The sequence below is a fragment of the Psammomys obesus genome, unplaced genomic scaffold (assembly GCF_907164565.1).
Source record: "Psammomys obesus unplaced genomic scaffold, mPsaObe1.curated_primary_1811, whole genome shotgun sequence".
Lineage (NCBI taxonomy): Eukaryota > Metazoa > Chordata > Mammalia > Rodentia > Muridae > Psammomys > Psammomys obesus.
Genome location: NW_026591918.1, coordinates 397210 through 425045, shown reverse-complemented (window position 1 = coordinate 425045; position 27836 = coordinate 397210). Strand labels below are relative to the sequence as shown.

At 39.5% G+C, this 27836-nt stretch overlaps 1 protein-coding gene and 1 pseudogene across 1 annotated transcript in view; one reads left to right on the top strand and one right to left on the bottom strand.

Moving 5' to 3' along the window:
• Ero1a (endoplasmic reticulum oxidoreductase 1 alpha) overlaps window positions 1-27836 on the top strand; it is a 47859-nt gene that overhangs the window by 10916 nt on the left and 9107 nt on the right. Inside the window, exons 2-13 of the mRNA XM_055612342.1 lie at window positions 7208-7327; window positions 8741-8824; window positions 10014-10052; window positions 12327-12400; window positions 12501-12574; window positions 14735-14855; window positions 15617-15663; window positions 18523-18534; window positions 23140-23166; window positions 23285-23377; window positions 24881-25127; window positions 25635-25704. Of these exons, the coding sequence (XP_055468317.1) occupies window positions 7208-7327; window positions 8741-8824; window positions 10014-10052; window positions 12327-12400; window positions 12501-12574; window positions 14735-14855; window positions 15617-15663; window positions 18523-18534; window positions 23140-23166; window positions 23285-23377; window positions 24881-25127; window positions 25635-25704 (1008 nt within the window). The remainder of the gene's footprint in view (window positions 1-7207; window positions 7328-8740; window positions 8825-10013; window positions 10053-12326; window positions 12401-12500; window positions 12575-14734; window positions 14856-15616; window positions 15664-18522; window positions 18535-23139; window positions 23167-23284; window positions 23378-24880; window positions 25128-25634; window positions 25705-27836) is intronic.
• Window positions 20537-20991, bottom strand: LOC129680707 (40S ribosomal protein S26-like; annotated as a pseudogene).

The following is a 27836-nucleotide window of genomic DNA, read 5'->3' as shown; positions in this document are numbered from 1 at the left end:
GGCTGAGTTGCTGGACTATGGGGGAAACCCTGTATTAAATCCTAGTCAGAGGGACCTTTGAAACAGATTATACTGGCACCGCTGGCTTTTCTGAATAAAGTATATGGAAGAAATATTTGTATGATGGTTGCAATCCTTTGAGTCACTTAACAATATAATGTGTTTTTCTTTTTCTTTTAATGAAAGAAAAGATTAGTTATTTTCTATGTGTGAGTGTTCTACCTGCAGTATGTCTGTTGACCATATACATGCCTGTGGAGGGCAGCTGAGGATATTCGCTCTCCTGGAACTGGAGTTACAGTTGTGAGCTCCCACATGGACTCTGGGAGTTGAACCTGAAACTCTACAAGAATGGCAAGAGCTTCTGTCTGCTGAGCCATCTCTCTATTGTGAACTCCAGTAGAACCAAGACTCTAGGTAGAGATAGCTGTCAATAGCCTCGCCCTGCCAGCTGGTGTAATTTTTTGGTATGTTATAGCCTTTGATTTGCATCATCTTAGTTCTTCCTCTTCCCATCACAGTCACTCTCTCTAGTCAAGTCCCTTTCTCTCTTTCATATATTCTACATGTGAGGCCATGCCAGTCTTTTTTCCTTTAGCATAATTCACTTAGCATGTTCTCTAGGGCTACTGAAGTTACGTGGTGACATCTTTTAAAGCTGAGTAATAGCTCACTGTGTGTATGTGGCATTTTGTGTTATCTGTTTATGTTGGCCGGGTACACCATGAGAAGTATGGTTAATAGTGTACTCAGGAGTTTTGCCAAATGAGTATGTTACAGCTATTCTTGTCATTTGGGAGATGGGTAATTACGTGAAAAGATGGATATGTTGATTGGTCCTATAATAACAATAGTTTTACTATATGTAACATGTATATTTTTATTTATATTTTCATTTATTTTTAATTTAATTTTTTTTTTTTTTTTTTTTGAGACATGGTTTCTCTGTAGCCGTGACTGTCTTGGAATTGCTTTGTAGACCAGGCTGGCTTTGAACTCACTGAGATCTGTCTGCCTCTGCCCCCTGAGTGCTGGGATTAAAGGCTTTCGCCACTTATTTAAAATAAGATTTATTTTAAAAATCTGTGTTCTTTTAAAAATTGTGTGTGTACACATGTACACACATGCATGTTGTAGGGCCCTTGACCACTGACAGAGGACATTGGATTCCTTGGAGCTGGAGTTACAGGAGTTTTTGAACTGCCTCACAAACCAGTGGGTACTGGGATCCAAACTCTGGTCCTTATGATAGAGCGGCAGTGCTCTTAATGGTTGAGCCATTTCTCTAGTCCCTAAGTACTCCTAGTTCTTTGACAAATAAAGCACATTTTGAGATTCATATACTTATTGAGAACCAATAGGTATTCTAGGAGATATCTTGATGCATTAACACACTAGGTGATTATATTCAATCGAATTATCATACCTATCATCACACAGCTGCATGTGTGGTGAGAAAATTTAAGCTCTGTTCTCTTAGCACATATGCATTATTATTAGCTGTGGTCACTGTGCTGTTCATTCAGACCCCAGAACTTATTTATCTTGTATTTCTCCACATCTCATACTTTTCCCCTTCATGCCTCTGACTTTGACTCACTTAGATCTCACAAGTGAGGGAGGTTAAGAAGTAACTTTTCCATCTAGCTTACTCTGCTTGGCACAACATCTTCATGATTTATCCATCTGCTGCAAAGGATAGAATAGTGGTTCTTTGTGTGGTGTTTGTGTCTCATTATCTACTCTTACCTTGACATATACTTAAATGCTTTTGTGTCTTGGATATTGTGTGATGCAAGGAGCACAGGTTTGCAGATGTCTCTTTGAGCCGGTGGTTTTCTTTTGACTGTGTACTCAGAAGTGGGATTGCTAGATCGATGATAGCTCTGTTTCTTCGTTTCTTCAGGAGCACCCATACTGGCTTCCATCCTGTCTGGTGGTTTACAAACGTGCCCAGCAGCAGAGTGTAAGCAAGGGTTCCTGTTTTAGTACATGCTCACCTGAGCTTCTTCCACCTTGGTTGCATGTGTTCATCAGTATTTTATTTGTTTGATGCTATTTTAAATGGGATTGGTGTCCTGTCTTTTTTTTCTGATAGTTTTTTTTTTTATTAGTTCCTAGAAATATAACTGATTGGAATTTTGTATTCTATGACTATTCGATAATTCTGCTTTTTTTTCTTTTGATGGAGTTCTTAAGTTTTTGCATATGCTGAAAATACTGCATAAGGTCTGAACATGCTGATAATTTTAGTTTTTGCTTTTTAATTTGAATTCCCTTTGTTTCCCTCCCTCCCTTCCTTCCTTCCTTCCTTCCTTCCTTCCTTCCTTCCTTCCTTCCTTCCTTCCTTCCTTCTAATTGATGCTTGGAAAAAAGCTTTTCATAAAAAACAAATGTGAGAAATACAGCCTTACAGTACTTTGAATGAGAACAAAATGCTAATCTCTGATAGCACTAGGCTTAGTATTGTACACAAGACAACTAGGAGATTTGGGGTTTTGTTGTTGTTGTTTATTTTGTTTTGTCTTTCATTGTGAATTAAAAAACACACCTGTAATCACAGCACTCTGAGAGGCAAAGGCATGTGGATCACTGTGAGTTTGAGGCCAGCCTGGTTTACAGCTCCAGTCCATGACAGCCAAGGTTACACAGAGAAACCCTGTCTCGAACCCCCCCCACCCCACCCCAGAGGACACAAACAAACCAACCCAAAAACCTCTTCCTGCAAAAGTAAGCTCCTTACTGCTGTCCAACAGAGTGGTGAGCCTTGAAACTGTTTAGGTATCACAGAGATGGACTCAGCAGGTTATGTTTCTATATTTCTGGGATTCCACAGACATACCTTTTCTTGCCTGTTGCATGTGACTAAATCAGCTGTAGTCAGTGGAGAAAGTAACTGAGCCTCTCTGCTCTCACCCCCACCCTTAATCTGGTCGCTCATTCCAGTGGGATTACTGGAATAGTCCAGTATTAGAAACTTTGACTTCTGAGCTGGGTGTGGTGGCACACATCTTTGATCCCAGCAGGGACAGGGGTAGGGGCAGGGGCAGGGGCAGGGGCAGGTGGATCTTTATGAGTTCGAGACCAGCCTGGTCTACAGAGGGAGAAAACCCTGTCTTGAGAAATCAAAAAAGAAGCTTTGGCTACACCAGCCTGTATTTTCTTCCTCATTCTGGGCTGCTCTGGGAATAGTGGAGCACTTATGCAGGTGTGGATTAATGGCAACGTGTAGCAGTTTTCAAGCATTTATTCTCTTTATTATTCTGTGTCAAATCTGTGAGATGCAAATTATTATTTTATGGGAAACACAGTGACAGAGATGGGCCTTAAACCTAAGTAGGCCTGACTGCAGAGCAGGTGGCTTGGAGCAGGCACCTCCAGAGGCTTTGTGGCTCCACAGTCCAGGTTTCAAACTGGGTGTGGCTCTGGGTGTGGCTACCTAGGTCCTTCTATCTGCCTTCAGTCCCTCACTGTGGGCTGTTTTACCTTTGGTTATTAGTTTGGCTCCTACCCAAAGCTGGTTATTACTTGAAGCCTAGGGCAGTGCACTTTAATCACAATTTAGGTTTTAACCACTTTGGGAGGGGGATTCCCGTGACAGGCAGCGTTGTGCTTTGTGTTGGGTATGGTGCAGTGGGTGCCAGAGCAGTGGGAGCATGTTCTGAGGCATAGCACCAGGCCAGCTTATTATGTCTAACCCTGTCTCCAGTCCCAGGACTTCTCTTTTGTTCCTAAGAGTCTGCGCGTTCTGTTAGTGCTTTCTGCCATAGCTCTTGCATGCTTCTGCTTTGGCAACATGCCTGTTTGCTAGTTTCTGGTACTAGGCTGACGTCACACCTGCTGGACTTCTTCCAAGGATGGGTTCTTGGAAGGACCCACCTGTTGGCCGGCATACCCGAGCTGTCATTTGGCTTGGATTCCAAGTGTCTTTCTGTCTTCACTGAGCTCTCTGCATCTTGAGATCCTGTCAGCTTTATCTTGCTTCCTTAGTCACCCTGATGCCTGTGGTTGTAGTGGGGACTGCGCCCTATTGCACGTGGAGGTGCGGTGCTCGTTCATTTCCCTGCCCTCTCCAGAGTGACCACCGAGCTCTGTGGTGTGTTTTCCAGAAGCACAGGGCTGTGGGCTGGGATCACAGAGGTGAACAAGTACAATTGTGCCTCAAAGATTTATACCCTAGTGCAGTGGTTCTCAACCTTCCCAATGCTGTGACCCTTTTAGTACAGTACCCCCAAACCATACAAGTATTTCGTTGCTACTTCATAATTGTAATTTTCCTATTGTTATGAATCGTAGTGTAACTATCTGACATTCGACCCCTAAAGAAGTGCTGCCCACAGGTTGAGAACTGCTACTCTAGGTGATGAGATGGATATAGTCAGGGCAGTGAGGTAATGAGTACTGCAGCATTATGTGGAATGTTCTGGAAGCGCCCAGGAGAGATAGTTGACCCCACAGTGGTAGAAGAGGACCTGAGAACATCCCGAAAGCGACAGTGTTTAGCTGCATCCTGCAGGTTTACTTTCACCTTGGCAGTATGCTCCTGGGGCTTTGACTTCAAGCTCAGCTCTTTCTGTTTTACCTTTTGGAACTCACTGTCTCTGGTGCTGGCCTCCTTTTGATCTTCTGGCCATTTCTGTGCCATTCTTTTGTAATAGTTTGAATCGAAGGTGAAAAATAGTAGGTGGTTTCTATCCCTACAAACTCAAAAAGAATGAAAATAGATAAGCTAGAATATGTGGATCTGATTTCTAGATAGTAAGTAAGACTAGAAAAATAAGTAAAAAGTGTTAGTTTTGGGACACTGCTGTTAGTCTTCTTGTTTTCAGGTGAAAAGTTTCTGTTACTTTCACTTCTTAAATGAAGATAGTATAGGATTTCACATAGTCCAAGGGTAAAGTATTAATTCTCTATTTTAATAAAGTTTTACTCACTTGTTTTCTTATTTTAAAAAGATGTCTTTAATTATGTGTATGTGTGTACGCCCGTGTAGGATATGGGCATGTGAGTGTCATGCCTGGGGAGGCCAGAAAAAAGCAATGGGTCCACTGGAGCTGGAGTTACAGGTGGCATGACCCATCTGATGGGCGTGGTGGTGTTGGGAACCAGTCTTGGGTCCTCGGAAAGAGAAGCATACACACACTCTTAACTGCTGAGCCATCATTTTAGCCCTCGCTTCCTTCTTTCTTTCTTTCTTTCTTTCTTTCTTTCTTTCTTTCTTTCTTTCTTTCTTTCTTTCTTTCTTTCTTTCTTTTGCTTCCTTATGTTTATGTAATATTTTCCTAATTTTTTTGAGACTTTCATACATGTCTACAATGTATTTTGATTATATTCATCCTCGCTCCTTTTCCTACTTCTACTCTCAGATCTACTCCTGCCTCCTTTAATTTCATCTTTTTGTTTGTTTGTTTGTTTGTTTGTTTGTTTGTTTGTTTTTGTTTTTTGAGACAGGGTTTCTCTGTGTAGCCTGGCTATCCTGGAACTCCCTCTGTAGACCAGGCTGGCCTCAAACTTAGGGAAGTGTCTGCCTGTGCATTCCGAATGCTGGGGCTAAAGGTGTGTGTCATGCCTGACTGTTCTTTTTTAAAAACTACTCACTGAGATCCATTTGTGCTGCTCTGAATTCGAGGGTGTGGGACCACCCATGGAGCATGGGCAACCTGCCAGGGACCATGTTCCAGTAGCTTCTCAGTGAGGGTCAGGGTGCTTCCTCATTTTCAGTGTCATTCAGATGTAGACATACCAGGGAGTACTACCGGGATCTCTTTTATGCCGTGTGATGTAATTTCCCCCTGTGTTTTGAGTCATTATGTACTTGCCTCTTAATGTTACATTATTCTTTTTTAGGTGTGTGCTTAGCTCCAAATAAATGCCCCACACTTTCAATTTCACAGCCATTAACATTGACTGATTATAACTTCTCATTTCATCCTCTTGTAGAAAGTCAATAGTTCAAGCAAGACATCTGTGCTAAGCATTTGTAGTCAGTTTGTTACCCCAGTGTTGCTATGACCATCTAAAGCTAGCAGATCTGCCATGACCCAGGAGTTGGGTTGTTAGTCTTGTAATGAGTTACTGTTTATTTTATTAATTAATATTACCTCTCTTTATACATTCACCAAGCTGTGTCTGGTTTACATAGATAGATAACCTTGAAAATGAGAGATAAGGTGAGTCCCAGGAAAACTCAGAATAAGAGTACAGCCCTGCCCCAGAGAGCCAGGTGCAAGTGGGAGATGGGCTTCAGAGATTCTGAAGCTGCTGTTTCTGTGTGCGTGCATGGGTGCGTGTGCGCTCTCTAAAGATAAATGTACCTTTAACAATCTTTTTTCTCTCTGCTGATTGGTTCATGTGCTCTTCAGTTCACATGATGAAATGTGATTTGAGTTTTCTTGTTTGCTGGTCCAGCCACAGGGACACATACCTCTCTCCCTTTTAATTTTAGTGCCAGCCTCTGGTCTGGTCTGCTGGGTCCTGGAGAGTACTTGTGAGCTCAGTTAGCCTTACAGAAGTGCCACTGTGTTAAGAGCAACAGCAGTGCTGCCTTATTGGCATTCTGTTGATGGTTATTAATATTTATTATTGACTTATCTTTTAGTAAAGCTGTGGTGATTCCTAAACCAGCTGTATACCCAAATCACCACACACAGACTGGAATTTATTTCATTAACCTCGAGCACAATGTTGGTTAACTCCATCCTAAACTTCCAAACCTGCATAGTTTCCTATCATTCAGATTTTACCCAGTATACTTGCTTTTAGTCTTATCTAAGGTCTGGTCCATATCTCTCCACATGGTTCCAAGACCTCTCCTGTGGATTCTTCTCCTTTCCTCCTTCCTCTTCCTCTCACTCTGGACCAGGATGTCCCACCTTATCCTCTCCATTGCTCAACATTGTGGCTGGTTGTTTTAATTAACAATTTAGAGAACAGATGGTGGCATGTTTATACAAACAGTTTATACAATCAGTGATTGTTTATACAATCAGTGTCCGGATTGAAACCAGATAGTGGGGGAGAGAAATCAGCATTTGAATGAACAAGGGTAAATTGTATACATTCCAAAAGAACATTATACCAACACATTCAATACATTCTCCTTCTCAGAGAACCAAGAGAGGGTGGGAAGGGAAGGTTGCTCAGTAGTGAGGAAAAGAGCCTTGTGGTATCAGGGACATTTAAATCAATTTCATTTTTCTTTTAACAGGTTAGTGGTTACCTGGATGACTGTACCTGTGATGTCGAGACCATTGATAAGTTTAATAACTACAGACTTTTCCCAAGACTACAAAAGCTTCTTGAAAGTGACTACTTTAGATATTACAAGGTATTTTCAGTTTTTTTATCTAAGTATGCTGTAATGGGTGATTACGCTTTCTGAGATGACTGAACATACTGTTACTGAAATTGGTAATTATTTAAAATGCGTACAAAATTTAATTTAAAAAAGTGTGTGTGTGTGCTTGCAGGTATGCATGCTGTAACACGCCTGTGGAGGGAAGAGGACAACTTTGTAGCCTTGCTTCTTGATTTTCACCTTTGTGTGGTTTCTGGGGCTCAAGCCCAGGTGTTCAGGCTTATGTAGCAGACATCTTGGCCTGCCAAGCCCCTCTGACTCTAGAAAAGTACACAAAGCTTAGTAGGAAGGCTTGGTTCTCAGTGGACTGTTTGGTTGAGAACCACCAGTGATTTTGTGCACATGTGCACACACAGGTACATATCTGGGCGTGAGGACGCCCAAGTACAGCTGTGGGTGCTGTTTCTCAGGCACAGGCCACTTGTCTTTTCCAGACTTCGCTTCTTACTGGCCTGAGCTCTGATGAGTGGTCTAGAGAGATTGCTTTCTGTAATCCTGCCTCTGTCTTCCCAGCTGTGCACTGCAAGAGTGTGCCGCTATGCTTTTTTTCTTCTTACATGGTTTCCAGGAAGTAATCTCATGCCTTTGTACACTTTACCGGCTCAACTCCCCACAGCCCAATGCTTTTAACTTCAATAATTTCTAGAAGTGAAACTAACTGGTTAAATTGAAGTTAAGATAGAAATTGCTATGTTCTCAAAATTATTTTGTCAGCCATCAAATGGGTTCCAATTAAGATAAGTATTTGCTTTTTGAGAGGAGGCAGTTTTGAACTTATTAAACACTTAATACTATTTGCTCATGAGACCACTATCAAAAGAGCTTCAAAACCTAGTTCATAGTTCTTCCTGTTCTCTGCCTGTTTTCTCTTGCTTAAGTAGTAGCTGAGCGGTGCTGATTTGAGACCTGACTTCCAGCTGTCATCTGTTCAGGGTCTGTTTAGTGGTAGTCTGTGCCTCTCCAACCAGGCTTCCATTTCACACCAGCTACACATGTATATAGTCAATAAAACTTGACAGTTAATGGGAAAAAAAGTGTAGTCTCGGATAAAACATAACCACAACATGGGATTGTGACACCAGTAGTCAGTGATAGTCTCAGGGCTTTATCTGTACACATACCCTCACACACACACACACACACACACACACACACACACACACACACACATATTTAAAGAATTATTTATATGGTATTCTACATGCATGTGAGCCAGCAGGCCAGAAGAGGACACCAGATCTCATTATAAATGGTTGTGAGCCACTATGTGGTTGCTGGGAATTGAACTTAGGACCTTTCGAAGAACTGCCAATGTTCTTAAATCTCGGAGCCATCTCTCCAGCCCAGGGCTTTATATTTTTATAACTTTGTGTTTTTTTATAGGTAAACTTGAAGAAGCCATGTCCTTTCTGGAATGATATCAACCAATGTGGAAGAAGAGACTGTGCTGTCAAACCTTGTCATTCTGTAAGAACTGTCCCAACTGTTTTCATTCTTTACACATTTTCAAAAAGGGACAGTAGTATTCAAATTATAATTTGACCCTGTTTAAACATAACACCCAATTTACATATCATAAACCTAGACTTACAAATATAAAACTTGCTGTGTGTGTGTGTGTGTGTGTGTGTGTGTGTGTGCGCCTGTGAGCATCACTGTGGCCTGGAGGCTGGAGGCTGCATCAGGTGGCTTCCTCTGTCGCTCTCTACTTCATTTCTGAAATGGTCTTTTACTGAACCATCTTGTAGTTATCTTGTACTTTGAATAATGACTACTCTGTGTGAGCCCATGGGGTGGCAGCTCTTAGTATGTAAGCCTAGCTCTGCCCTTGACTTTGTAGTTGAGAGAAGCACTAGTTGACCCTTTTAACACACACACCATAGCCCAGCTACACAGTGTCTGACCTGTACATGCTAAGAGCAAGGGCATGCTGGACCCAGGGACACTGTCACTGAGGAAATGAAATTCTTCTACTGGAGAGATGGCTCAGAGGTTAAGAGCACTGACTGCTCCTCCAGAGGTCCTGAGTTCAATTCCCAGCAACTACAGGGTGGCTCACAACCAGCTATAATGAGATCTGGTGCCTTCTTCTGCCATGGAGGTGTACATGCAGGCATAACATTGTATACATAATAAATAAGTAAATATTAAAAAAAACTCTTCTACTTCCTGCAGACAAGTGAGCTTCACCTTCCTAATAGGGCGGCCTGTAGGGACCAAAGAATGACTCAAAAGCATCTAGGGATTTTGGAGTACTGGCCACAGTTTAATTAGGCCGTGTACCCACATTTGTATTGTACACCAACAAGAGTGATAGAATGTTTGTAGACATTTTTATATTTCCATGGCACAGTACATGATCAGCAATATGTGGGTCTTGAATTTTATTTATTTAATTTTTGAGAGAAGATCTTATTTCATCACTCTTGCTCCGTAGGCCAAGCTGGTCTCAAATACAAATAGCTTCTTGCCTTGGATTGCTAGGATTAAAAGCCTTGTGCTAATATTTCTGTTGAGTTTTTATTTAGTTTAAAGAAATTATTTTAAAATTTCTAACCCTTCTCACTTAAAAATGGTCTCCAGTAATATTTCTAATATGTCATAAGAATTTTAGATATATTTTTCAGAAGGTGGAATGAACGCATTTCTTTTTCAGGATGAAGTTCCTGATGGAATTAAGTCTGCGAGCTACAAGGTACACACATACACTTACTGATGTGACTGTTGGCTGTGAAAATCTTGGAAAATATGTTTCCCTCGACATCCTTTGAAAGTTGGATCCTACTCAATAGCTTCTATTCCTCTAAAGAATTATATAAAACATTTAAGTGAAAGATGATAGGAACCTACTTACCTATTACCCAGCAGTTATTAGTGATGGCTAGTTTTGCTTCATCTAAATTTCTTACTCCATTTTTTTTTTTTTTATCATTTTAAGGCCAAGCTCAGATAAATCACTTTTTTTAAGAGTGATATAAAATTAGAGTGTTTCAGAATTAAGTTAAATGCTACTCAAAATTTTCTCAAAGAATAACTTATGAAACATTTGGGCTAAAGTATCATATATATTTATAATAAGGAATTTTTTTTTTTTACTTAGAGAATATCTGCTAATCTAGTAATGTGGTAAATGTAATTATGAAGTTGATTAAATTACTAACTGGTACTACGAAGTTATTTTAACTTAAAAAATTAAAGAGAAGGTTTTAAAATTTTTGTTTTACATAAAAAGTTGTATACATAGGCACATGATACCTTTTGATAAGTGGAAATGTATTAAATTGTTAGGTGTATGTGCACGTGTCTGGGTGTGTGTGGAGACGAGGCCTCTCATTTCTCCGAGCTGGCACCAGGCTGGCTGGTCACCTCTCTCTGCCTCCATCCCTCTAGGCTTGCTGGGATTACAGACACCACTGTATCTGTCTTACGTGGGCTCGAGGGATCAAGCTCATGCCTCCAGGCTTGCATCACAAGTGTGTTTACTGTTGGATCACCTCCCCAGTCTTTTGATATTTATTTTAAATTTTCTTTTGAAATAATTTTTAGTCTATGGCCATACTACCCTGAACATGCCAAATCTCAGTCATCTGAAATAATTTCCAAATTGCAGTGAGGTTGTAAGATTAACATAAAAAAATCAGTCGCTGCTTTTTACATGTTTTATCACATTTGTTTTGTCATATTTTTTCTACGTAGACACTCTGAGCCATTTGATTGCAGGTTGAGTAGATTGCATATCTTTACTTTTTAATATTTAACCACATATAGGAGAATTTGAGTTTCAAGAAGTTTTTAAGATTGAACTGTTATATATTAACTAATATAATGAGACACAGTTGTCAAGTCAATAAATAAATAGATCAAAAAATCCTGTCACTTCAGTTATTTAATGTTCCTTAAAAGTTTAGTTATTTCAGTCATTTTCGTGTCCTCTTCTGGACGGAGATTCTTAGGGCCACCCTAACAAGGCTGTTGTAGGTGTTCAACAAACATTTGTGACCTTCTGGGTGCAGTCTTACCAGCTAACGGCAATGTTATCAAGTCTCATGGGCATGGTCTGTGTTGTGTAGAGGCCTGCTAAAAAACGTGTATGTGTGTGTGTTTCGACATCTAGAAGAGATAGAGTTGTTAAAGCATATATATGTGTGTATGTGTGTGTGTGTGTATATATATATATATATATAATTTATATATATTTACTTAAATATATATTTATCTATATATAAGTCCATATATATATGTATTTAGCCCAACACCATTTTTATTTCCAACAACACAGGGTGTCTCTGTGTAGCCTTGGCTGTCCTGGACACACTTTGTTGACCAGGCTGGCCTTGAACTCACAGAGATCCACCTCCCTTTGCCTTCCTGAGTGCTGGGGTTATGGTCTGTGCCTGGCTTAAAGCATATGTTTTAAATACCTAAAGCCATTAGCATACTGTCTATAAGGTGTTTTTCAATTACAGCACGGGATGAAGCCGAGATACATGCTAGAACTCGGCCATGGCCATAGGGAAGAGAAAGCCAGCGGTTACATCAGGGCACCAGGATCTTCCCTTCTGATGAACCTCCCAGCTTCCATGTACCTCAGAAACTTCCTTGTGGACAGCTCAGTCACTCAGTCACAGTGCTCTTCTGTATTTTCTGAGCATAATAGTAAATTGTATTTCCGACAAATGCAAGAGACAAAAGAGCCTTTCACCTACTTTTTTAACATAAGAGCTCATTTTATAAGCTTTGAAGCCTGGGTTGATAGTGGCAGGTAGAATGAGCCTTGGTTGACTTAATTCCTTAAAGTTTCATGGCTTATACCTCTAATTAATTACAATATTCAGGAAGTTGGAATAGGAAGATTATGTGTTTGAAGATAGCTTTGGGCTACATAGTATGACCCTGTCTCAAAAACCAAAACCAAAAAAGGAAGCAGCAGTTTTAAAATGTGGTAAATGTTTGTTTTCTTTCTCTTTAGTATTCTGAAGAAGCCAACCTCATTGAAGAATGTGAACAAGCCGAACGACTTGGAGCAGTAGATGAATCTCTGAGGTCATTTACTCTTTGTGATCCATTGTTTTTCTGCATCACAGTTAACTGAAAAAAAAAAAAAAAAAAAAAAAAAGAATAACACAATTTTCCTTATTTGAAGTGAGGAAACCCAGAAGGCTGTTCTTCAGTGGACCAAGCACGATGATTCTTCAGACAGCTTCTGTGAAGTTGATGGTATGATGTGTGCATTGTGTTCCAGATGATGGCTTAGATGAAAACCAACCAACCGTCAGCCCACCTCCCTGCCTCCCTTCCTTCCCCGCACTCCTGCCTTTCCTCTCTCCCTCCCTCCTTCCTTTCCTCCCTTCTTCTCTTCTTCCCTCTCTCCTCTCCTTCTATTTGTTGCATTAAACATTAAACTCAGGCTTTGGATATGCTAGGCAAGTGTTTTACCACGGAGTTGCTCCAGATGCCACCCCCAATTCTTTTAAAATTATTTTTAAAATCTCAGTTCTAACAGTTCCTTAGAAAGCTAAACATAGAACCATAGGACTTAGCAGTGACATTCTTAGGTATGTAACTCAAAAGAATTGGAGAAAGACACAGGAAGACCAGTGCTCATTCATAAGAGGCACAAGGTAAAATGGTCTATGTGTCTATTACTAGGTGCAAAAGTAATTAAAATGTGTTATGTATGTGTCACACAAATACACATGAATACTACTGAACAATAAGAAGGAAAGGATCTTCCAACAAATGCTACAATGTGGCAGAACCTTGGAAACATGAAAGAAGCCAGCACAAAACAAGTATTGTATGATTTCCCATGTGAAGTGTCTGGAATAGGCAAATTCATAGCAACAGAGAGTAGATTAGTGGTTAGTGGAAATGCTGGGGGTGGCATATGGAGAGTTAATTGTTAAATGAGCACAGTTTCTGTTTAGGGTAATGGAAAAATTTTGGAAAAAAAGTGGCAATGATTACACAACATTGTAAATGTAACTTACTAGTTTACCAACTATGGTGGAAATGGCCAATTTCATTACATTTGTGTGTGTATGAGTGAGTGTGTGTGTATGAGAAAAAGAGACAGAGACAGAGTTTTTGAGACAAGGTTTCTCTGTGCCCTGGAGATCTCTCTGTAGACCAAGCTGGTCTTGAACTCAAGATATCTGCCTGCCTTAAAAATAGTTTGTGTTAAAAAAAAAAAAAAAGTTACTGTAAAAGAAAAAATAACTCTTACATTTTGCAGTTTTATGTATCAAGTAGTTTATAGTTCTCTTTTGCATTTTGCAAAAGTAGCTAAAATGTAGGAATGAGGGAAACGTCTTCTGTAAACGCTGCTGGACTGCTAATCTTTTCTGGGTGATGGTCTCTGCTGCTTTTGGTGCAGAGAATGTTAAACAATGGTGTCATGTCTGCAGCCGACGCTGAAATTATGGAGCCTTAGAATGTATTAGGGCTTTGATCAAGGTTTATCAATTGTTCTATTTTTTCTTTTTCTAGTATCTTTTCTTTCTATTTGGAAGAAAGATTTGCTTCTGGCTAAGCAAGATTAAATAAAATTTGAATTTTGATATTCTTCTATGGCTCTTTAGTAGTGGACTAAAGGACTTTTAAAAAGTTAGGGAAAAGAGCTGGGTGGTGGTGGTGCATGCCTTTAATCCCAGCGCTCCAGAGGCAGGTCTCTGAGTTCTAGGACATCCAGGGCTACATAGTGAGACTCTGCCTCAGAAAACTAGAACCAACCAAACAAAAAATGTTCTCTGTAGTAAGACACATGCCATGTTTTGATGTACAAATCTCTGGTGTCTTATTTTTATTCCCCAAATCTGAAAATGAACATTTCTCCTCTGAGTTTAACTCAGGATCATTTTGTGTGATTATGTATTTCACATATCTGAATGTGTCTGTAATTTTTATTGTATTTTTCTTTTCTATTGCTAGGGATCAAACCCAGGGTTTTGCCTGTGTTGGGCAGTTGCTCTCCTAAGCAACAGTATTTATCCCCACCAGTCAGTGATAAGCTGTCATGCTAGTTTGGACGGACACATTATATTTGCAAGGACTGACTCAGACATTTTCTTAAGCCATAAAATACACACACACACACACACACACACACACACACACACACACACACACACACACAGTTTCTCTGTGTAGCCTTGACTGTTCTGGAATTGCTTTGTAGACCAGGCTGGTCCCGAAATCAGAGATCAGCCTGCCTCTGCCTCCCAAGTGCTGGGATAAAAGGTGTGCACCACCATGCCTGGCTCCTATTTCCCTATTTTTACCACTTATAATATCAGGAACTTTTGGAACCATAGTGTACAGTTAATGTGGCTGTTTGTTCTGAAATAGGTGAGATTTGGGAAACATCTTCTCTTGCAGACATACAGTCCCCTGATGCAGAGTATGTGGATTTACTCCTTAACCCTGAGCGCTACACAGGCTACAAGGGCCCAGATGCTTGGAGGATATGGAGTGTCATCTATGAAGAAAACTGTTTTAAGTATGTATTGTTTTCCTAGACTTGTGAAGATCAGTTCTTGTCAAAAGATTGATTTGGACATAGAAGCTTAAATGTCATTAATCCTGCTCCACCCCTAGGGCACTGGCACAAGTTGCAACAAATACTTCTTTAAAGACTTAGATAGTATTAGACCTTTTTAGGATTGGGGAACAGAGATTCCTGATTGCAGATTACAGGATCTCATTATGTAGATGAAGTTGTTCAGAACCAGGGGCCTTGCTTCATTTACCAAAATCATTACAGCCAGTGGCACAGTAAATTAGCATCTACAGCTTAAGATTCCTTATGCTACTCTCGCTTCTCCTTTCTGTGGCTACAGTTATTTTATCCTCCTCGAGTTAAACGGATTTCAGAGAACACCTCTGAGGAGACATTTCTGTGTTCTTAGTGTTGGCTACGCTACACGTTGTGCTAAACATGCCACTGACATTGCTCCTCCAGTTCTTATGGTAACAGTGTGTTACAGTCATAACTGCTTATAGATGGAGAACCTGCAGCGGAAGGTAGGTTTTTGTTCCGAGTTTAGGGAAACACTACCTTTGTATTGCTAACCAGTGCAGGGGAAGTTGAGCCTGAGGGCTCCAAAGAATGTCTCAACCAGCTTTGTGGGGAACCTGTGTGTGTTTGGTGCATATTCGTGATTCTCCAAGGGACGATAATACCTTTCACTTTCTAAATCCCATATAATTACAACATTGTTGGTAACTGATGTTCATACAGTACAATTCTTTTGTTTGTAGGCCACAGACAATTCAGAGGCCTTTAAATCCTTTGGCTTCTGGGCAAGGTGAGTTATTTGCATCTTCTCTTGTTTACTGGCTAGGGAACTTGGGTTAGAGTGAAGAAGGCAAGGTTAAATGGCAAGGGCAGCTGAAGTCATGTAGTTCACTGGTCCTGCTCCTAGAAAAGTTATGTCTTGCACTTACAAAGGCACTACTATACTTTTCAAAGCTATTTCTGGTGTTAGACCATTTATTTATTATCTGTTTTTGCAGTGCACTAAGTAGCCACTTACTTCAGTTTTATTCATCCTTCAGATAAATGAGTATCCCAGACATTTAGTTAAATTTTCAAAAAACTTAAGCTGGAGAGAAAGTTTACTGTACAGTGCTTGGTCAGCATATCTGAGGCCCTGGACTTGATTCCCAGCCAAACAAGAAACACAACAAAACAAAAAACCCTCGAGTAAAAGACTTGACATTTTATTCATATTTCACATATGGTCTGATAATAAATCCACATGTCTTTATATCTCACTGACAGTTCTCATTGCCCATATGCATTCAAGATCTGATCTAAGTGCCGCCTTTCCCAAAACATTCTCCTTTCCAGTTGGAATTCATCTTTGGCTCCGTGTGTGTTTGTTTCCTTCATATAATCTGTTTACTGGTATCATCATTCTGTTTTTTATATATACATATTCATCTGCCTTGGTGGGCAGCAATTATCTCAATATGAAGCCTAGTAATTTTGGAGTAAGTTCCTAGATAAATGATGATGACAATTGTTTTCATCATTGAACAATTTCTTTAAAAGAATTAGAGAAATGGACATATTTTATCATTTCAATAAAATTTTGGTCTTTGGATACTGTCTAGAACAGTGTAAAAATCATGTATTCTTGCAAAAGCTGGTTATTAACCATTGTGCAAGGCATTATGTAGATGCCCAGAGTATATGCCTCTCAGTTAATAATTGTTTATGGAATAAATAATTCTGCATTTGAGTTCTGAAATTTTTTTTGACATTACATTTTATTGCCTTAGTTTTATACTTTATTACTTTTATATTGTTGAGAAGAGATGCCATGACCACGGAAACTTAGAAAGAAAACATTTCATTGAGGGCTTACAGTTTTAAGGTTGGTTCATGACCGTCATGGTAGGGAGCATGGCAGCAGGCAGGTGGGCATGGCACTGGAGCAGTTGCTGGGTTACACATGTGATCCACAAGTATAAGGCAGAGGGAGAGCCCATCTGAATGACCTGGGCTTTGCAAACCTGAAGCCCAACTCCAGTGACAAACCTCCCTGAACAGGGCCACACCTCTTAATCCTGCCCAAACACTTCGGGGACCAAGCATTGACATGTAGGAGCTAGTGGAGGCCATTCTCATCCAAACCAGCAGTTATTTCCTCCCAGAATGAGCTTACTGACAAGGTCTTTGTTGCACTTTCACCAAATATGTAAGGTTTGCAATTTCTTAGTTCATTTATGAAGATGCCGATGTTATACAGTCTAAGGGCTGCCAGCAGGTAAGTCTTTCCTAGGAGAGAAAAACATTGTTGTGCAGAGTAGTATGTGTGAGTCAGTAAAAACTGCTGATGTAATATTAGGTGAATTGAGAATTTATAGACAAATGATCTTTCGTAGGAACTTATATTTTGACGTAAGTTAATCACATTCACTCACTTTAGTCAGAATGGGAACTGTTTAAGTGATTATCAGAAAATCAGCTACATGGTCTATGTGTAGGGACTCAGGTTGTGACAAACATTGTTTTGCATTTGTGTTCATTTAAAAAACAGATGATCAACAGCACAGTGAGGGAAAGGAACATAGATGAAAACAGTATCTGAGGTTTAAAGAACAGTATCTTTCAATGCCTAGATACTCAAAAGATACCACAGTTTCCGAAATACAGTGTTTGCCTTGGGAAGACAGACTGGGTCCGGAGTTTGATTCCCGGTACATACATGATGACTTATATTCATCAACATTCCAGTTCCAAGGGTCCTGATATTCTTCTGAAACATGAGGGTACCAGGCTTATGTGATACACATATGTACATGCACATAGAACACAGATACATGTGAAATAAATAAATCTAAAAATATTTAAAGACATCGGTAATAAGTATACGTTTAACAATGATAACATTAGAGAAAAGCAGACAGAGCACATAACGAACTTGATGATACTTTTTGGAGGTCTTATTGTCTCATAATGCTTTGTTTGGGCTTTTATTTTATTTTTTGGCTTTTTTCCCCTGTTCTTTTGTTTGTTTTGTCCTATCCATGTTTGTTTGTTTTTATTTTATCATATTATTTTTTTAATGTGTTTTTGTTTCTAATGTGAGAACAGGAAAGGGTGTGGGTTTGGACAGGTAAGGAAGTGGAGAGGGTCTGGGAGGGAAAATGTAATCTGAAAATATTCTATGAAAAATTGTTTTCAATAAAAATATAACCTAAACAAAGGAAAGCTGGGAAAATGAAGGGCACATCTCAACAGTAAATAAGCAGCCACACACAAGCTGCTGCGTTACAAAGAATTTGAAAACACTGCCAAGGTTAAACTTTTATGTCAGTGTGGAGGAGTCAAAGCAGTAATACACATGTTTAACAAGAATTATGTTACAGCGTCAGGGTGATACATGTGCAAAAAGACCGCCATCCAAGTGAACAGAGGCAGTGCTAGCCTTTCCCTGCCTGTCAGCACACAGGGATTCTGTGAGCCCAAACTTCTTCCTGCTGGGTAGAGTTGTCGCTATGGGCGTTCTTTCTCCTGATTTTACTTGTGTATACACTGATGGACTAAAGTGACTCATTATTAAAGTATTAGTCTCATGAAAGTGTAGCATTTCAGAAGGGAAGCGGGGAACTAGTTTATAATAATATAATTAAAAATGTTTTGTTTTGTTTTTCAGGAAAAAATAAAGGTACGTATCTTTATCATGCATTATATACATCAAGTCTACTTGTATATTCAGATGTGTTATGGTGTTTATTGTGGAAAACTGTATTTCTTTCCTCTTCCCCTGACACTCAAAAGAATGTTTTATTTTCTCATTTTGTTATTTTAGAGCAGGGGCTTTCTACCTGTGGGTTGCTACTCTTTAAGGGTTGAATAACCCTTTCACAGGGTAATTTTATAGTTGGGGTCACCACAACATGAAGAACTGTACTAAAGGAGTACAGCATTAGGAAGGTTGAGAACCACTCACTGTTTAAGAAACAGCCATAACCCAGCTTGGCTGGAACTCATATAGCTTAGGGTGTCCTTGAATTCTGGTAGTCCTCTTACGGGTTTCTCAAGTGTTGTGTTTATAGGCATGAGGCACCACACTCGTGCTTAATTTTAATTTTAATTTTAATTTTTGTCTAAAGTGCTGGAGGTAAAAGAGCAGATGAAAGGGAAGGGGACCTGTTTAGAGTTACAAACGCGTGCCTCAGGATCTGGCAGTTCAGTTGTATGCTTTACCACAGGCTGTGGAAGCCAGGCATAACCCCCAAGTCTGCTATGGGAAATGCCTCTTCTTAACTACTTGAGGTGTGGGGATATTCCAGAGCTGTTTTTTTAAGGCTAATGCTGATTCTTGGATTTAGTTATCATTGCCAAATCTACATTATACGAATGTTAAAATTTCACATATATTTCAGGTTACTTTGCCTTTTTAAGAGTCTCTTTGCTTTAGGGGTGAGATTGAAATAATTTTTGCTATTTTACTGACTATGTGCTTGACCGGGCCTGTGGAACAGGTTAATAATCCTACCTACTTGGGGAGGCTGAGGCAGGAAGATTCAAGTTCCAGGTTAGTCTGGGCTACAAAATGAGTTCCAGGCCAGCCTAGATGAATTAATTACTGAGACTCTGTCTCAAAATAGAAAGTGAGAAAAGAGAGGGATATAGCTGATTGTAACAGTCAAACACCTGTGTGAGGAAACTGAGTCATTGCTTGCTTGGCCTTTGTCTGTTTATATGAAAGTGTTGAACATGAAGTATCTTCTTCCTTCCTCAAAATCTTGTTTTCTGAATATCATTCTTATGTTTATTAAATTAATTTATTTAGCTAATAGATATGTGTGGGTGTTCACTGCCAGGACATGCATGTGGAGGACAGAGAACAGCTTGGGGGGGGGGGGGGTCAGTTTTTATTTTCACTGTGTGGGTTCCTGGTTGAAGCTGGGTCATCAGGTTTGGAGGCACGTGCCTTTACCCACTGAGCCAATGGGTGACCATATTTTTTGAACCTTTTTGTTGCAGTTTGTTTGTTCTTTTTTTTTTTTTTTTGAGACAGGGTTTTGTCTGTATAGCCCTGGCTGTCTTAGAACTTACTCTGTAGACCAGGCTAACCTTGAACTCATAGAGATCTGCCTGCCTCTGTTTCCCACCTATCCCAGTGCTGGGATGAAAGGTGTGCTCCACCACCTCCTGGCTTTATGAACCATTTTTTCTGTTATATTCAAATGACAGAATATGAAATGCTGAATGCATTACTGTTTTATTAACATTTTAATAACTGGTTATTTTATTTCATTTAGCTGCTACAGTTTCTATAATGTAAAGTGCAAGAGCACTGTGGCAGCTAAATGACATTCTAAGGCAGCTGTGAATAGTTGGGAGGGAATTGCTTTAGCAGTGACAGTATTTCCCACAGGCGCTTGCCTCTGTTTGGGAATAGAGATATGATCCTGTAACTCTCTGGTCTGAATAATGTACTCTCCTTGGAAAATAGCCAAGTTCTGTGCTACATTCTAGATATATCATAGGGGTTTCTTTTTCTTCCAATATTGTCTCTTTATGAGACAATGTATCCTTAGAGTTCTCTTTCTTTATAGAACTGATTAGGTCATAAAATTTATATTGATTTTGGTCACAGGACAAAGGGCTATTCAAAACAGCTACCACGTTGGGTGATTATGCAGCATGGTCAAGCCAAGTTGAGGAGGCTTTAAAAAAAAATTTTTTTTTTAAAGTATAACTTCCATTTTATTTGTCCGGAGTGTTTTTTCTCTGTACTTCTGTCACCAATGCCTCTGTCTTTACATGGGCTTTGGTGGAGGTCATGGTGCGGCAGCAGCAGGTCTTAATTGTGGTGGGGGTGTTGGGGCCTTCTGGGCTTCACCAGAGCCATTCCTGACCACCTTGCTGTGAATGGCACAGCTCACGAAGTAATGTAGCTTGACATAGAGTTTGGGAAGCACAGAAGTGTCGAAGACACTTGCTTCAGATACGTCCCTCACAGCAGCAGCCTCTACAGCCTCTGAATGAAGAACTTCTTAATGGCCCTGTCCTTGGGTGCGCAGCGGGCACAGTCCGTGCCGTGAATTGGCTGCATGTGGCCATGGCCCTTTTTAGCTCGACCGTTGTTTCTTCTTCTTTTTTTTTGGGTCATCTTGGAGCCAAGACCCGAGCCAATTTTTTTTTTTTTTTAATTTAAAATTTATTCTTAGCCAGGCAGTGGTGGCACAGGTCTTTAGTCCCAGCACATGGGAGGCAGAGACAGGCAGATCTCTGAGTTTGAGGCTAGCCTGGTCTAAAGAGCAAGTTCTAGGACAGCCAAGGATACCCAGAGTTTTGTCTTGGAAAACAGCCAAAAGAATAGAATTTATTTTTTTGTGTATGTATATGTATCAGATGAATTCCTGGAAGTTACAGATGGCTGTGTGCCATCATATGGTTAGTGGGAATTGAACCTAGGTCCTCTGAGAGACCTACAGGCACTCATAGCTGCAGAACCATCTGTCCATGCCATGCCTCCCCCGACCCTTGAAAATAATTCTGTGATTGGAACTCAGGTCCTTGTACATGCTAGATTAGTGTTCAACCCTGGCTGCATTCTTCATCCTCATGTCAAGTTGAGAACAACTATTTCAGGGTGAAACTTAACTCAGAGTGTCATTGGAGGGTCCCGTATTGCCTTAACTTTAGTCAAAAATTGGGGGTGAGGAAGAGTTCTTAAGAAGGAACAAAGTACTTATAATATCACAATCCCTAGATAATACTGATGATGTGTGTGGGATTGTTGTAAGCAATTTAAAATCATAATTTTTTTTTAATCCTCTCAACCAACTGTCTTAGGAAGAGTACTTTTTATTTCCATTTTATAGTTGAGGAGAGGGTTGGGAGCAACCTGGCTGAAATCTATAAATTGCAAGTAGCAAAGCCAGGGCCTAGGGGCCACACTCCTGGTTACTATTTCATACTGTTACTCTGTAAAACATCTTGACACTTTCTACAAACTCATAGTGTACATACACACATAAACAAGAGTATATTCTTACCTGGTCCTTGTGATCATTGGTTACATTCTAGTTTGCTTTCTGTTACTGTGAGAAACACCATGACCCAAAGGCAGATGGGGGAGGAGGGGGTTTTAGTTCGTCATCCAGAGAAGCCAAGGCAGGAGCATAAATAGAAACTTATGGAGGATGGCTGCTTCCTGGCTTGCTTCATTTGGCTTGCCCAGCTACCTTCTTCATACATCCCAGGCCTACTGCCTGAGGATATTACTGGCCACAGCAGGCTCACTCTTATAGCCATTACTAATCATGCTCTACAGATACAGTCTGATGGAGCCAACTCCTCAGTTGAGGCTCTTTCCACATGTGTGGACAACTGAAACTAACTATGATAGTACTATTGCATTTTTAAAAGAAGGATTTACTTTTGTTTGTTTGTTTGTTTTTGTTTTTTGTGACAGGTTTTCTCTGTGTAGTTCTGGTTGTCCTGGACTCAACTTTGTAGACCAGGTTGGCCTCGAACTCACAGAGACCCGCTTGCCTCTGCCTTCATGAGTGCTGTGATTACAGGCATGAGCCGCCATACCCGGCTTAGTTGTGTTAATTTTATTATGCTATCTAGTTAAATGTTTTGTTAATGCAGACATTACTGATCATTTTTATTACTGAGGCTTTAAAATTAAAATAGTAATCTTTCTACAAATTCCTTGTCCTTTCCCCATTTTACTTCTTTAGATCCTAATTCTAAAACCAGAATTACTAGTATTTTGACAGTGTTGTTATACGGTCACCGAACATAAGCAGTTGTTTTTAGCACTGCCCTGCTGCTCTTTGGGTGTAGTGAATTGCATGGAATTCTGTTACATCTGCAGTGTTTATATCTTACAGTGTTTGCTCCTTCTTAACTTAAAAATATCTAATAAGTTCTGAATTTTCAAAACATAGATTTCTATGAAAGTTTATCTAGTTAGGTATCTTGCTAGATTTAGTGTGTGTGTTTGTATGCATGTTACTTGTGGGAGAGCAGTCTTAGGGATTGATCCCAGAAGCCATGAACATGGTAGCCAAGTGATAGACCTCAGAGTGATGTCCCTCCCGATTCAATCTACAGTTTGATAACATATAAAACATTTTATCCAAAACGTCAGAGGACAGGGTCTAACTGAGGAGCAAAGTGGTACTTGCTTAGATCCACACCCAAACTTCTCTTCTGTTGTAAGATTTGGACCTTTTGCTGAACAGTGGAAATTTACATTTTGGTGTTATGAAAAGATTATGGCTTATTTTTCTTTCAATTTCAGAAAACACATTTTACAGCTGGCTAGAAGGTAATTTAAAACTTTTAAGCAAAATTATTTTTTTTTCCTTTTTAAAGTCATGAAGTAAATCCTAAATTCCCAAGATTCACATACAAAATTTAATTTTCAAACCATTGATTTCTTTTAGGCCTCTGTGTAGAAAAGAGAGCGTTCTATAGGCTTATCTCTGGCCTACATGCAAGCATTAATGTACATTTGAGTGCAAGGTATCTTTTACAAGGTATGTGACTTTTAAAATCTTTTCATACACTTATTTTTTATGTGTTCTTAGAATTTTCTTGGTATTTACCTGGGTGGAAAAAAAGAGACTCGTTTGACTATTGGACAGTAAGAATCCATTGGTAGATGGTAATTACGAGTAATTAGGAATGTAGAAGTTGTGTATATGGTTGAATGGCTCCACATATTATTGAATCTCTCAATATTAGAAACACCACTTTGGAAATTTTCTCTGTTTTGCTGTGGGAATTAAAATACCTCAACAGCACAGTTTGTTATTGCAGGAGAGCCTTTATTTATGTGTAGACTTTAATTGGTAATTGTTGTTCTTCATGATTTAGGATGCCAATGGAAAGTCAAACCATGGTTGATTTTCCTCAGTAACTTAGTTCCTCTGGAACAGGAAAGTATTTTGCCTTTCAGAAATAAAATGGTAACTCTGATTGGAAATAGTGCTTTAAACTTATTAGTAATTTCAGATAGTCATTTAAAAAAAAGGTTTGCTTTTATTTTTAGTTATGCGTATGTGTGTGGAGTTATGTGCACGTGAGTACTCATGCCTAGAGGCCAGAGGTGTCAGGCTCACCTGGAGCAGGGGGTACAGTCAATTGTGAGCTGCCATGAATTCTGGGAACGGAGGTCAGGTCCTGGAAGAGCAGTATGTGCGCTTGCCTGCTCAGCCACCCCCCAGCCTAGCAAATGATTCTTCATGTATTTTGATTTTATGATTGTTTATATTCAGAAATTTTATTTTTATCAAATGCCTCCTTCTTTGTAAATATTGGATTCATTTGCCTGTAAAAATGAGTTCTGGAAGACAAATTCTTATTATAGAAGTTTTGAAATTTTATTTATTTATTTTTGATGCAAGGTCTCAGTAGCTTTGGCTGTCCTGGCACTCTCTGTGTGTCGACCAAGAGATCCACCTGCCTCTACAGAATTTCTTTTCTCTGAGGAGAAAGTTAGTATATAATAATTACACAGAACAGAAGGTTTCATTATATTTTCATATAGTCATAAAATATATTTTGATTCCATTCTCCATTCATTATACTTTATCTTTTCTTCATTAATTAATTAATTTAATCACTTTACAGCCTGTTCAAAGTCCCCTGTCTCCATGGGTAACAACCCACCCTAGTACATTAAGTTTAGGACAACATTTTTAAGAGTTAAAGTATAAAAAAACAAAAAATGAAACCAGGGTGCTGGAGAGATGGCTCAGAAGTTAAGAGCACTGTCTGCTTCTTCAAAGGTCGTGAGTTCAATTCCCAGCCACCACATGGTGGCTCAAAATCATCTATAATGAGATCTGGTGCCCTCTTCTGGCATGCAGGCACACATGCAGGCAAAATACTGTATAAAGAATAAATAAATAAATCTTTAAAAAAATAAAATAAAACCAAAACCTCTTTGGTTGAATTACATATATTAAACTACAATAAAATTTAAATGAAAATTACTTAGCTGTGCACTTCAATCTTTAACACTCTTCTTTCTTTAGATACTTGGCTGGAAAAGAAATGGGGTCACAATGTCACAGAGTTTCAGCAGCGCTTTGATGGCATTCTGACTGAAGGAGAAGGTCCAAGAAGGCTGAAGAACTTGTACTTTCTGTACCTGATAGAGCTAAGGGCTCTCTCTAAAGTGCTTCCATTCTTTGAGCGTCCAGATTTTCAGCTCTTCACTGGAAATAAAGTTCAGGATGCAGAAAACAAAGCGTTACTTCTGGAGACACTTCATGAAATCAAGTAGGTTTTCTATAATGTACACATTAACTTATGGTGAAGGGTGGTGTCCAGGTAAAGTGCATTATCTAGAGAAGGAAACCCTCTTTAAAATAGTGTGAATGTTTTAATCATTGGACTTGGAGGGTTTGTGTGTTTTTTTTCTAAAGTGGTCAGTTCTCTTGCCTCATCCTCCTGGGTACTGGGAATGTAGGCGCACATCACTACACCTGGCCTTCCCAGATCTTCTAGAATTTTTTGGGTTTGTTTTGACCTATGTATTACACTTTTTTTTTTAAGTTCTTATTATCAACATTATTTTTATTTGCACGGTCTAGGTTTGGGGCCAGACTTGTATGTAATACACTTAGCATTTAGATTTGAGGATAAGTATTTGTTTGCATAAGTGTTGGCTTTACTGACTTTTATTCTATTTTAATTGTATTATTTATCACTGACCAGTAAAATGTATTAGCAAGATTTTGAACACTTTTAATACATGAACATGAACATTCTCTGTTTAAAATGCAGGTCATTTCCTTTGCATTTTGATGAGAATTCTTTTTTTGCTGGGGATAAAAATGAAGCACATAAACTAAAGGTAATTACCCTTCAACTTAATTGTTAGATTCAGCCTGGTGGGTTTGCAGGTGAGAGTGTAAAATAGCATAACCTCACTGGAGGTAGAGCAAATGGTGCTTATGAGGCTGTGGAGAAAGATAAGTTAGGACAGAGACTCTCAGTCAGGGTGCAGTTTCCGTTGGCAGAAGCTTTAGTGGCCTCTTGCTCAGGAGGTGACCAGTAGGCATGTGTTATAGATTTTGGAGCTACTAAGAGTAGATTTAAGTAGTTACACTACAAAATGGTACGTCAGGTTATGAATTTGTTACTGAGGTTTTATTGTTCCACAGGAGATAGTAAATATCAAAGTATCATTGCACCCATAAACAATATGATTGTCAATTAAAAAAATAAATTTAAAGTATAAAGTACAGGTATTTGTACTATATCCTGAATCTTGCCTTAGAGCTCAGTGGGTTTGCTACGACTTCTCCAGACTATCTGTAACACTCTTTCCTGTTTGTCATCATGACGAAGAAGCTCATTAACAACTTGCCAAGAAAGTTCTCTTTTGTGCATAGTGTTGAGATCAGATGTTAGAACAGCTGTTCTTGGTCGCCATCTCTTTCCTCCTGTGCGGTCTAGCCACACTCATCAACCTCAGTGGTTATGCAACCCCCCACAGCCTCCAGGAACTGTAAAGGGAGGGGATGACAGGGAGGGGACGATGCCACAGGAAGGCTTCTTTTTCTGTTGATTCTCATTACGGTCCTTATTTTTACTTTACTTGCTGGTTTGTAGGAGATTTTTGATATCCTGTCCTTTTATACTGTATGAATTAGGAATATTTCTCATAGTGTTTTAATTTGATCCAGATTCCAGAAAACTAGCTTTTATGTGCTTTGAAGTTTATGTATAGTTTTTTTTTTAATTTGTTTAATTTTATTTTATGTATATTAGTGTGAAGGTGTCAGATCCTTTTAAATTGGCATTACAGATAGTTGTAAGTTGTTATGTGGGTTCTGGGAATTGAACACAGGTCCTTTGGAAGAACAGACAGTGCTCTTAACCACTGAGCCATCTCTCCAGCCCCTTATGCATAGTTCTTACAGGAAAAAAAAAATTACAGGAAATTAAAAAAAATGTTTATAGCAGATTTACTTTTAAAAGCTTTCTGGACTCCTTATGGAAGAAGAGGGAGATAGAAAGACCTGGAGGGGACAGGAACTCCACAGGAGAACAACAGAGCCAAAATACCTGGGCCCAAGTGGCCCTGCAGAGATCAATACTCCAAGGACCTAGACCCCTATTCAAAGGAAGCCCATTTGCTGCTCAGTTTCCAAGTGGGTTCTCTAGTAAGGGGGGCAGGGGCTGTCTCTGACATGAACTCAGTGGCTGGCTCTTGGATCACCTCTCCCTGAGGACACAGAGAAAGACAATGCAGCCAGTCCTGATGAGACCTGATAGGCTAAGGTCAGATGGGATTAGGGAAAGGGCATAGGGGGAGAAGAGGGAGAGAGGGTAAGATTGGGAGGAGACAAGGCAGGGGGCTGCAGTGGGGACACAGTGAATAAATTGTAATAAATAAATATATAAATACAATAAAATTGAAAAACTTTCTGGTAAACATAGATTTGTACATCATTTATAAGCTTATTTTGCTGGGCATGTGGCACACTTTAATCCCAGCAATTAGGAGACAGACACAGGAGGATCTCTGTGAGTTCAAAGCTAGCCTGGTCTACATAGTGAGTTCCAGGTAGTGAAGGCTACACAGAGAAATCATGTCCCAAAGAAACAAGGAGGGAAGGAGGGAGTGGGATACAGCTGGGATACAGAGTTAACAAAATGTAACTGATAAGAAAATAAAATAAAATAAAAAAAAAGAAAGTTTTTATCATGGCTCCTTTGTAGTGTCTGTGTATGGGTAGAAATAATTGCTAGTGTTCTGAACAGAGTAGGGTCTGAAATATTGAAACATTTGAGAATTTTGGCTAGAAACAGTCAGTTGAGTTTGATCGTTTTTCAAATGACTGTAATACATGCTGAGAACATTGGATGTAGTTTCTGAGTGCCTGGGAGGTGAAGGAGGGCGACATTTGAATCTAGGAATTCAGTGCCTGCCTGAGCAACAAGACAACAGGAATCAGTGTTAATAATTTGATTTCTGGT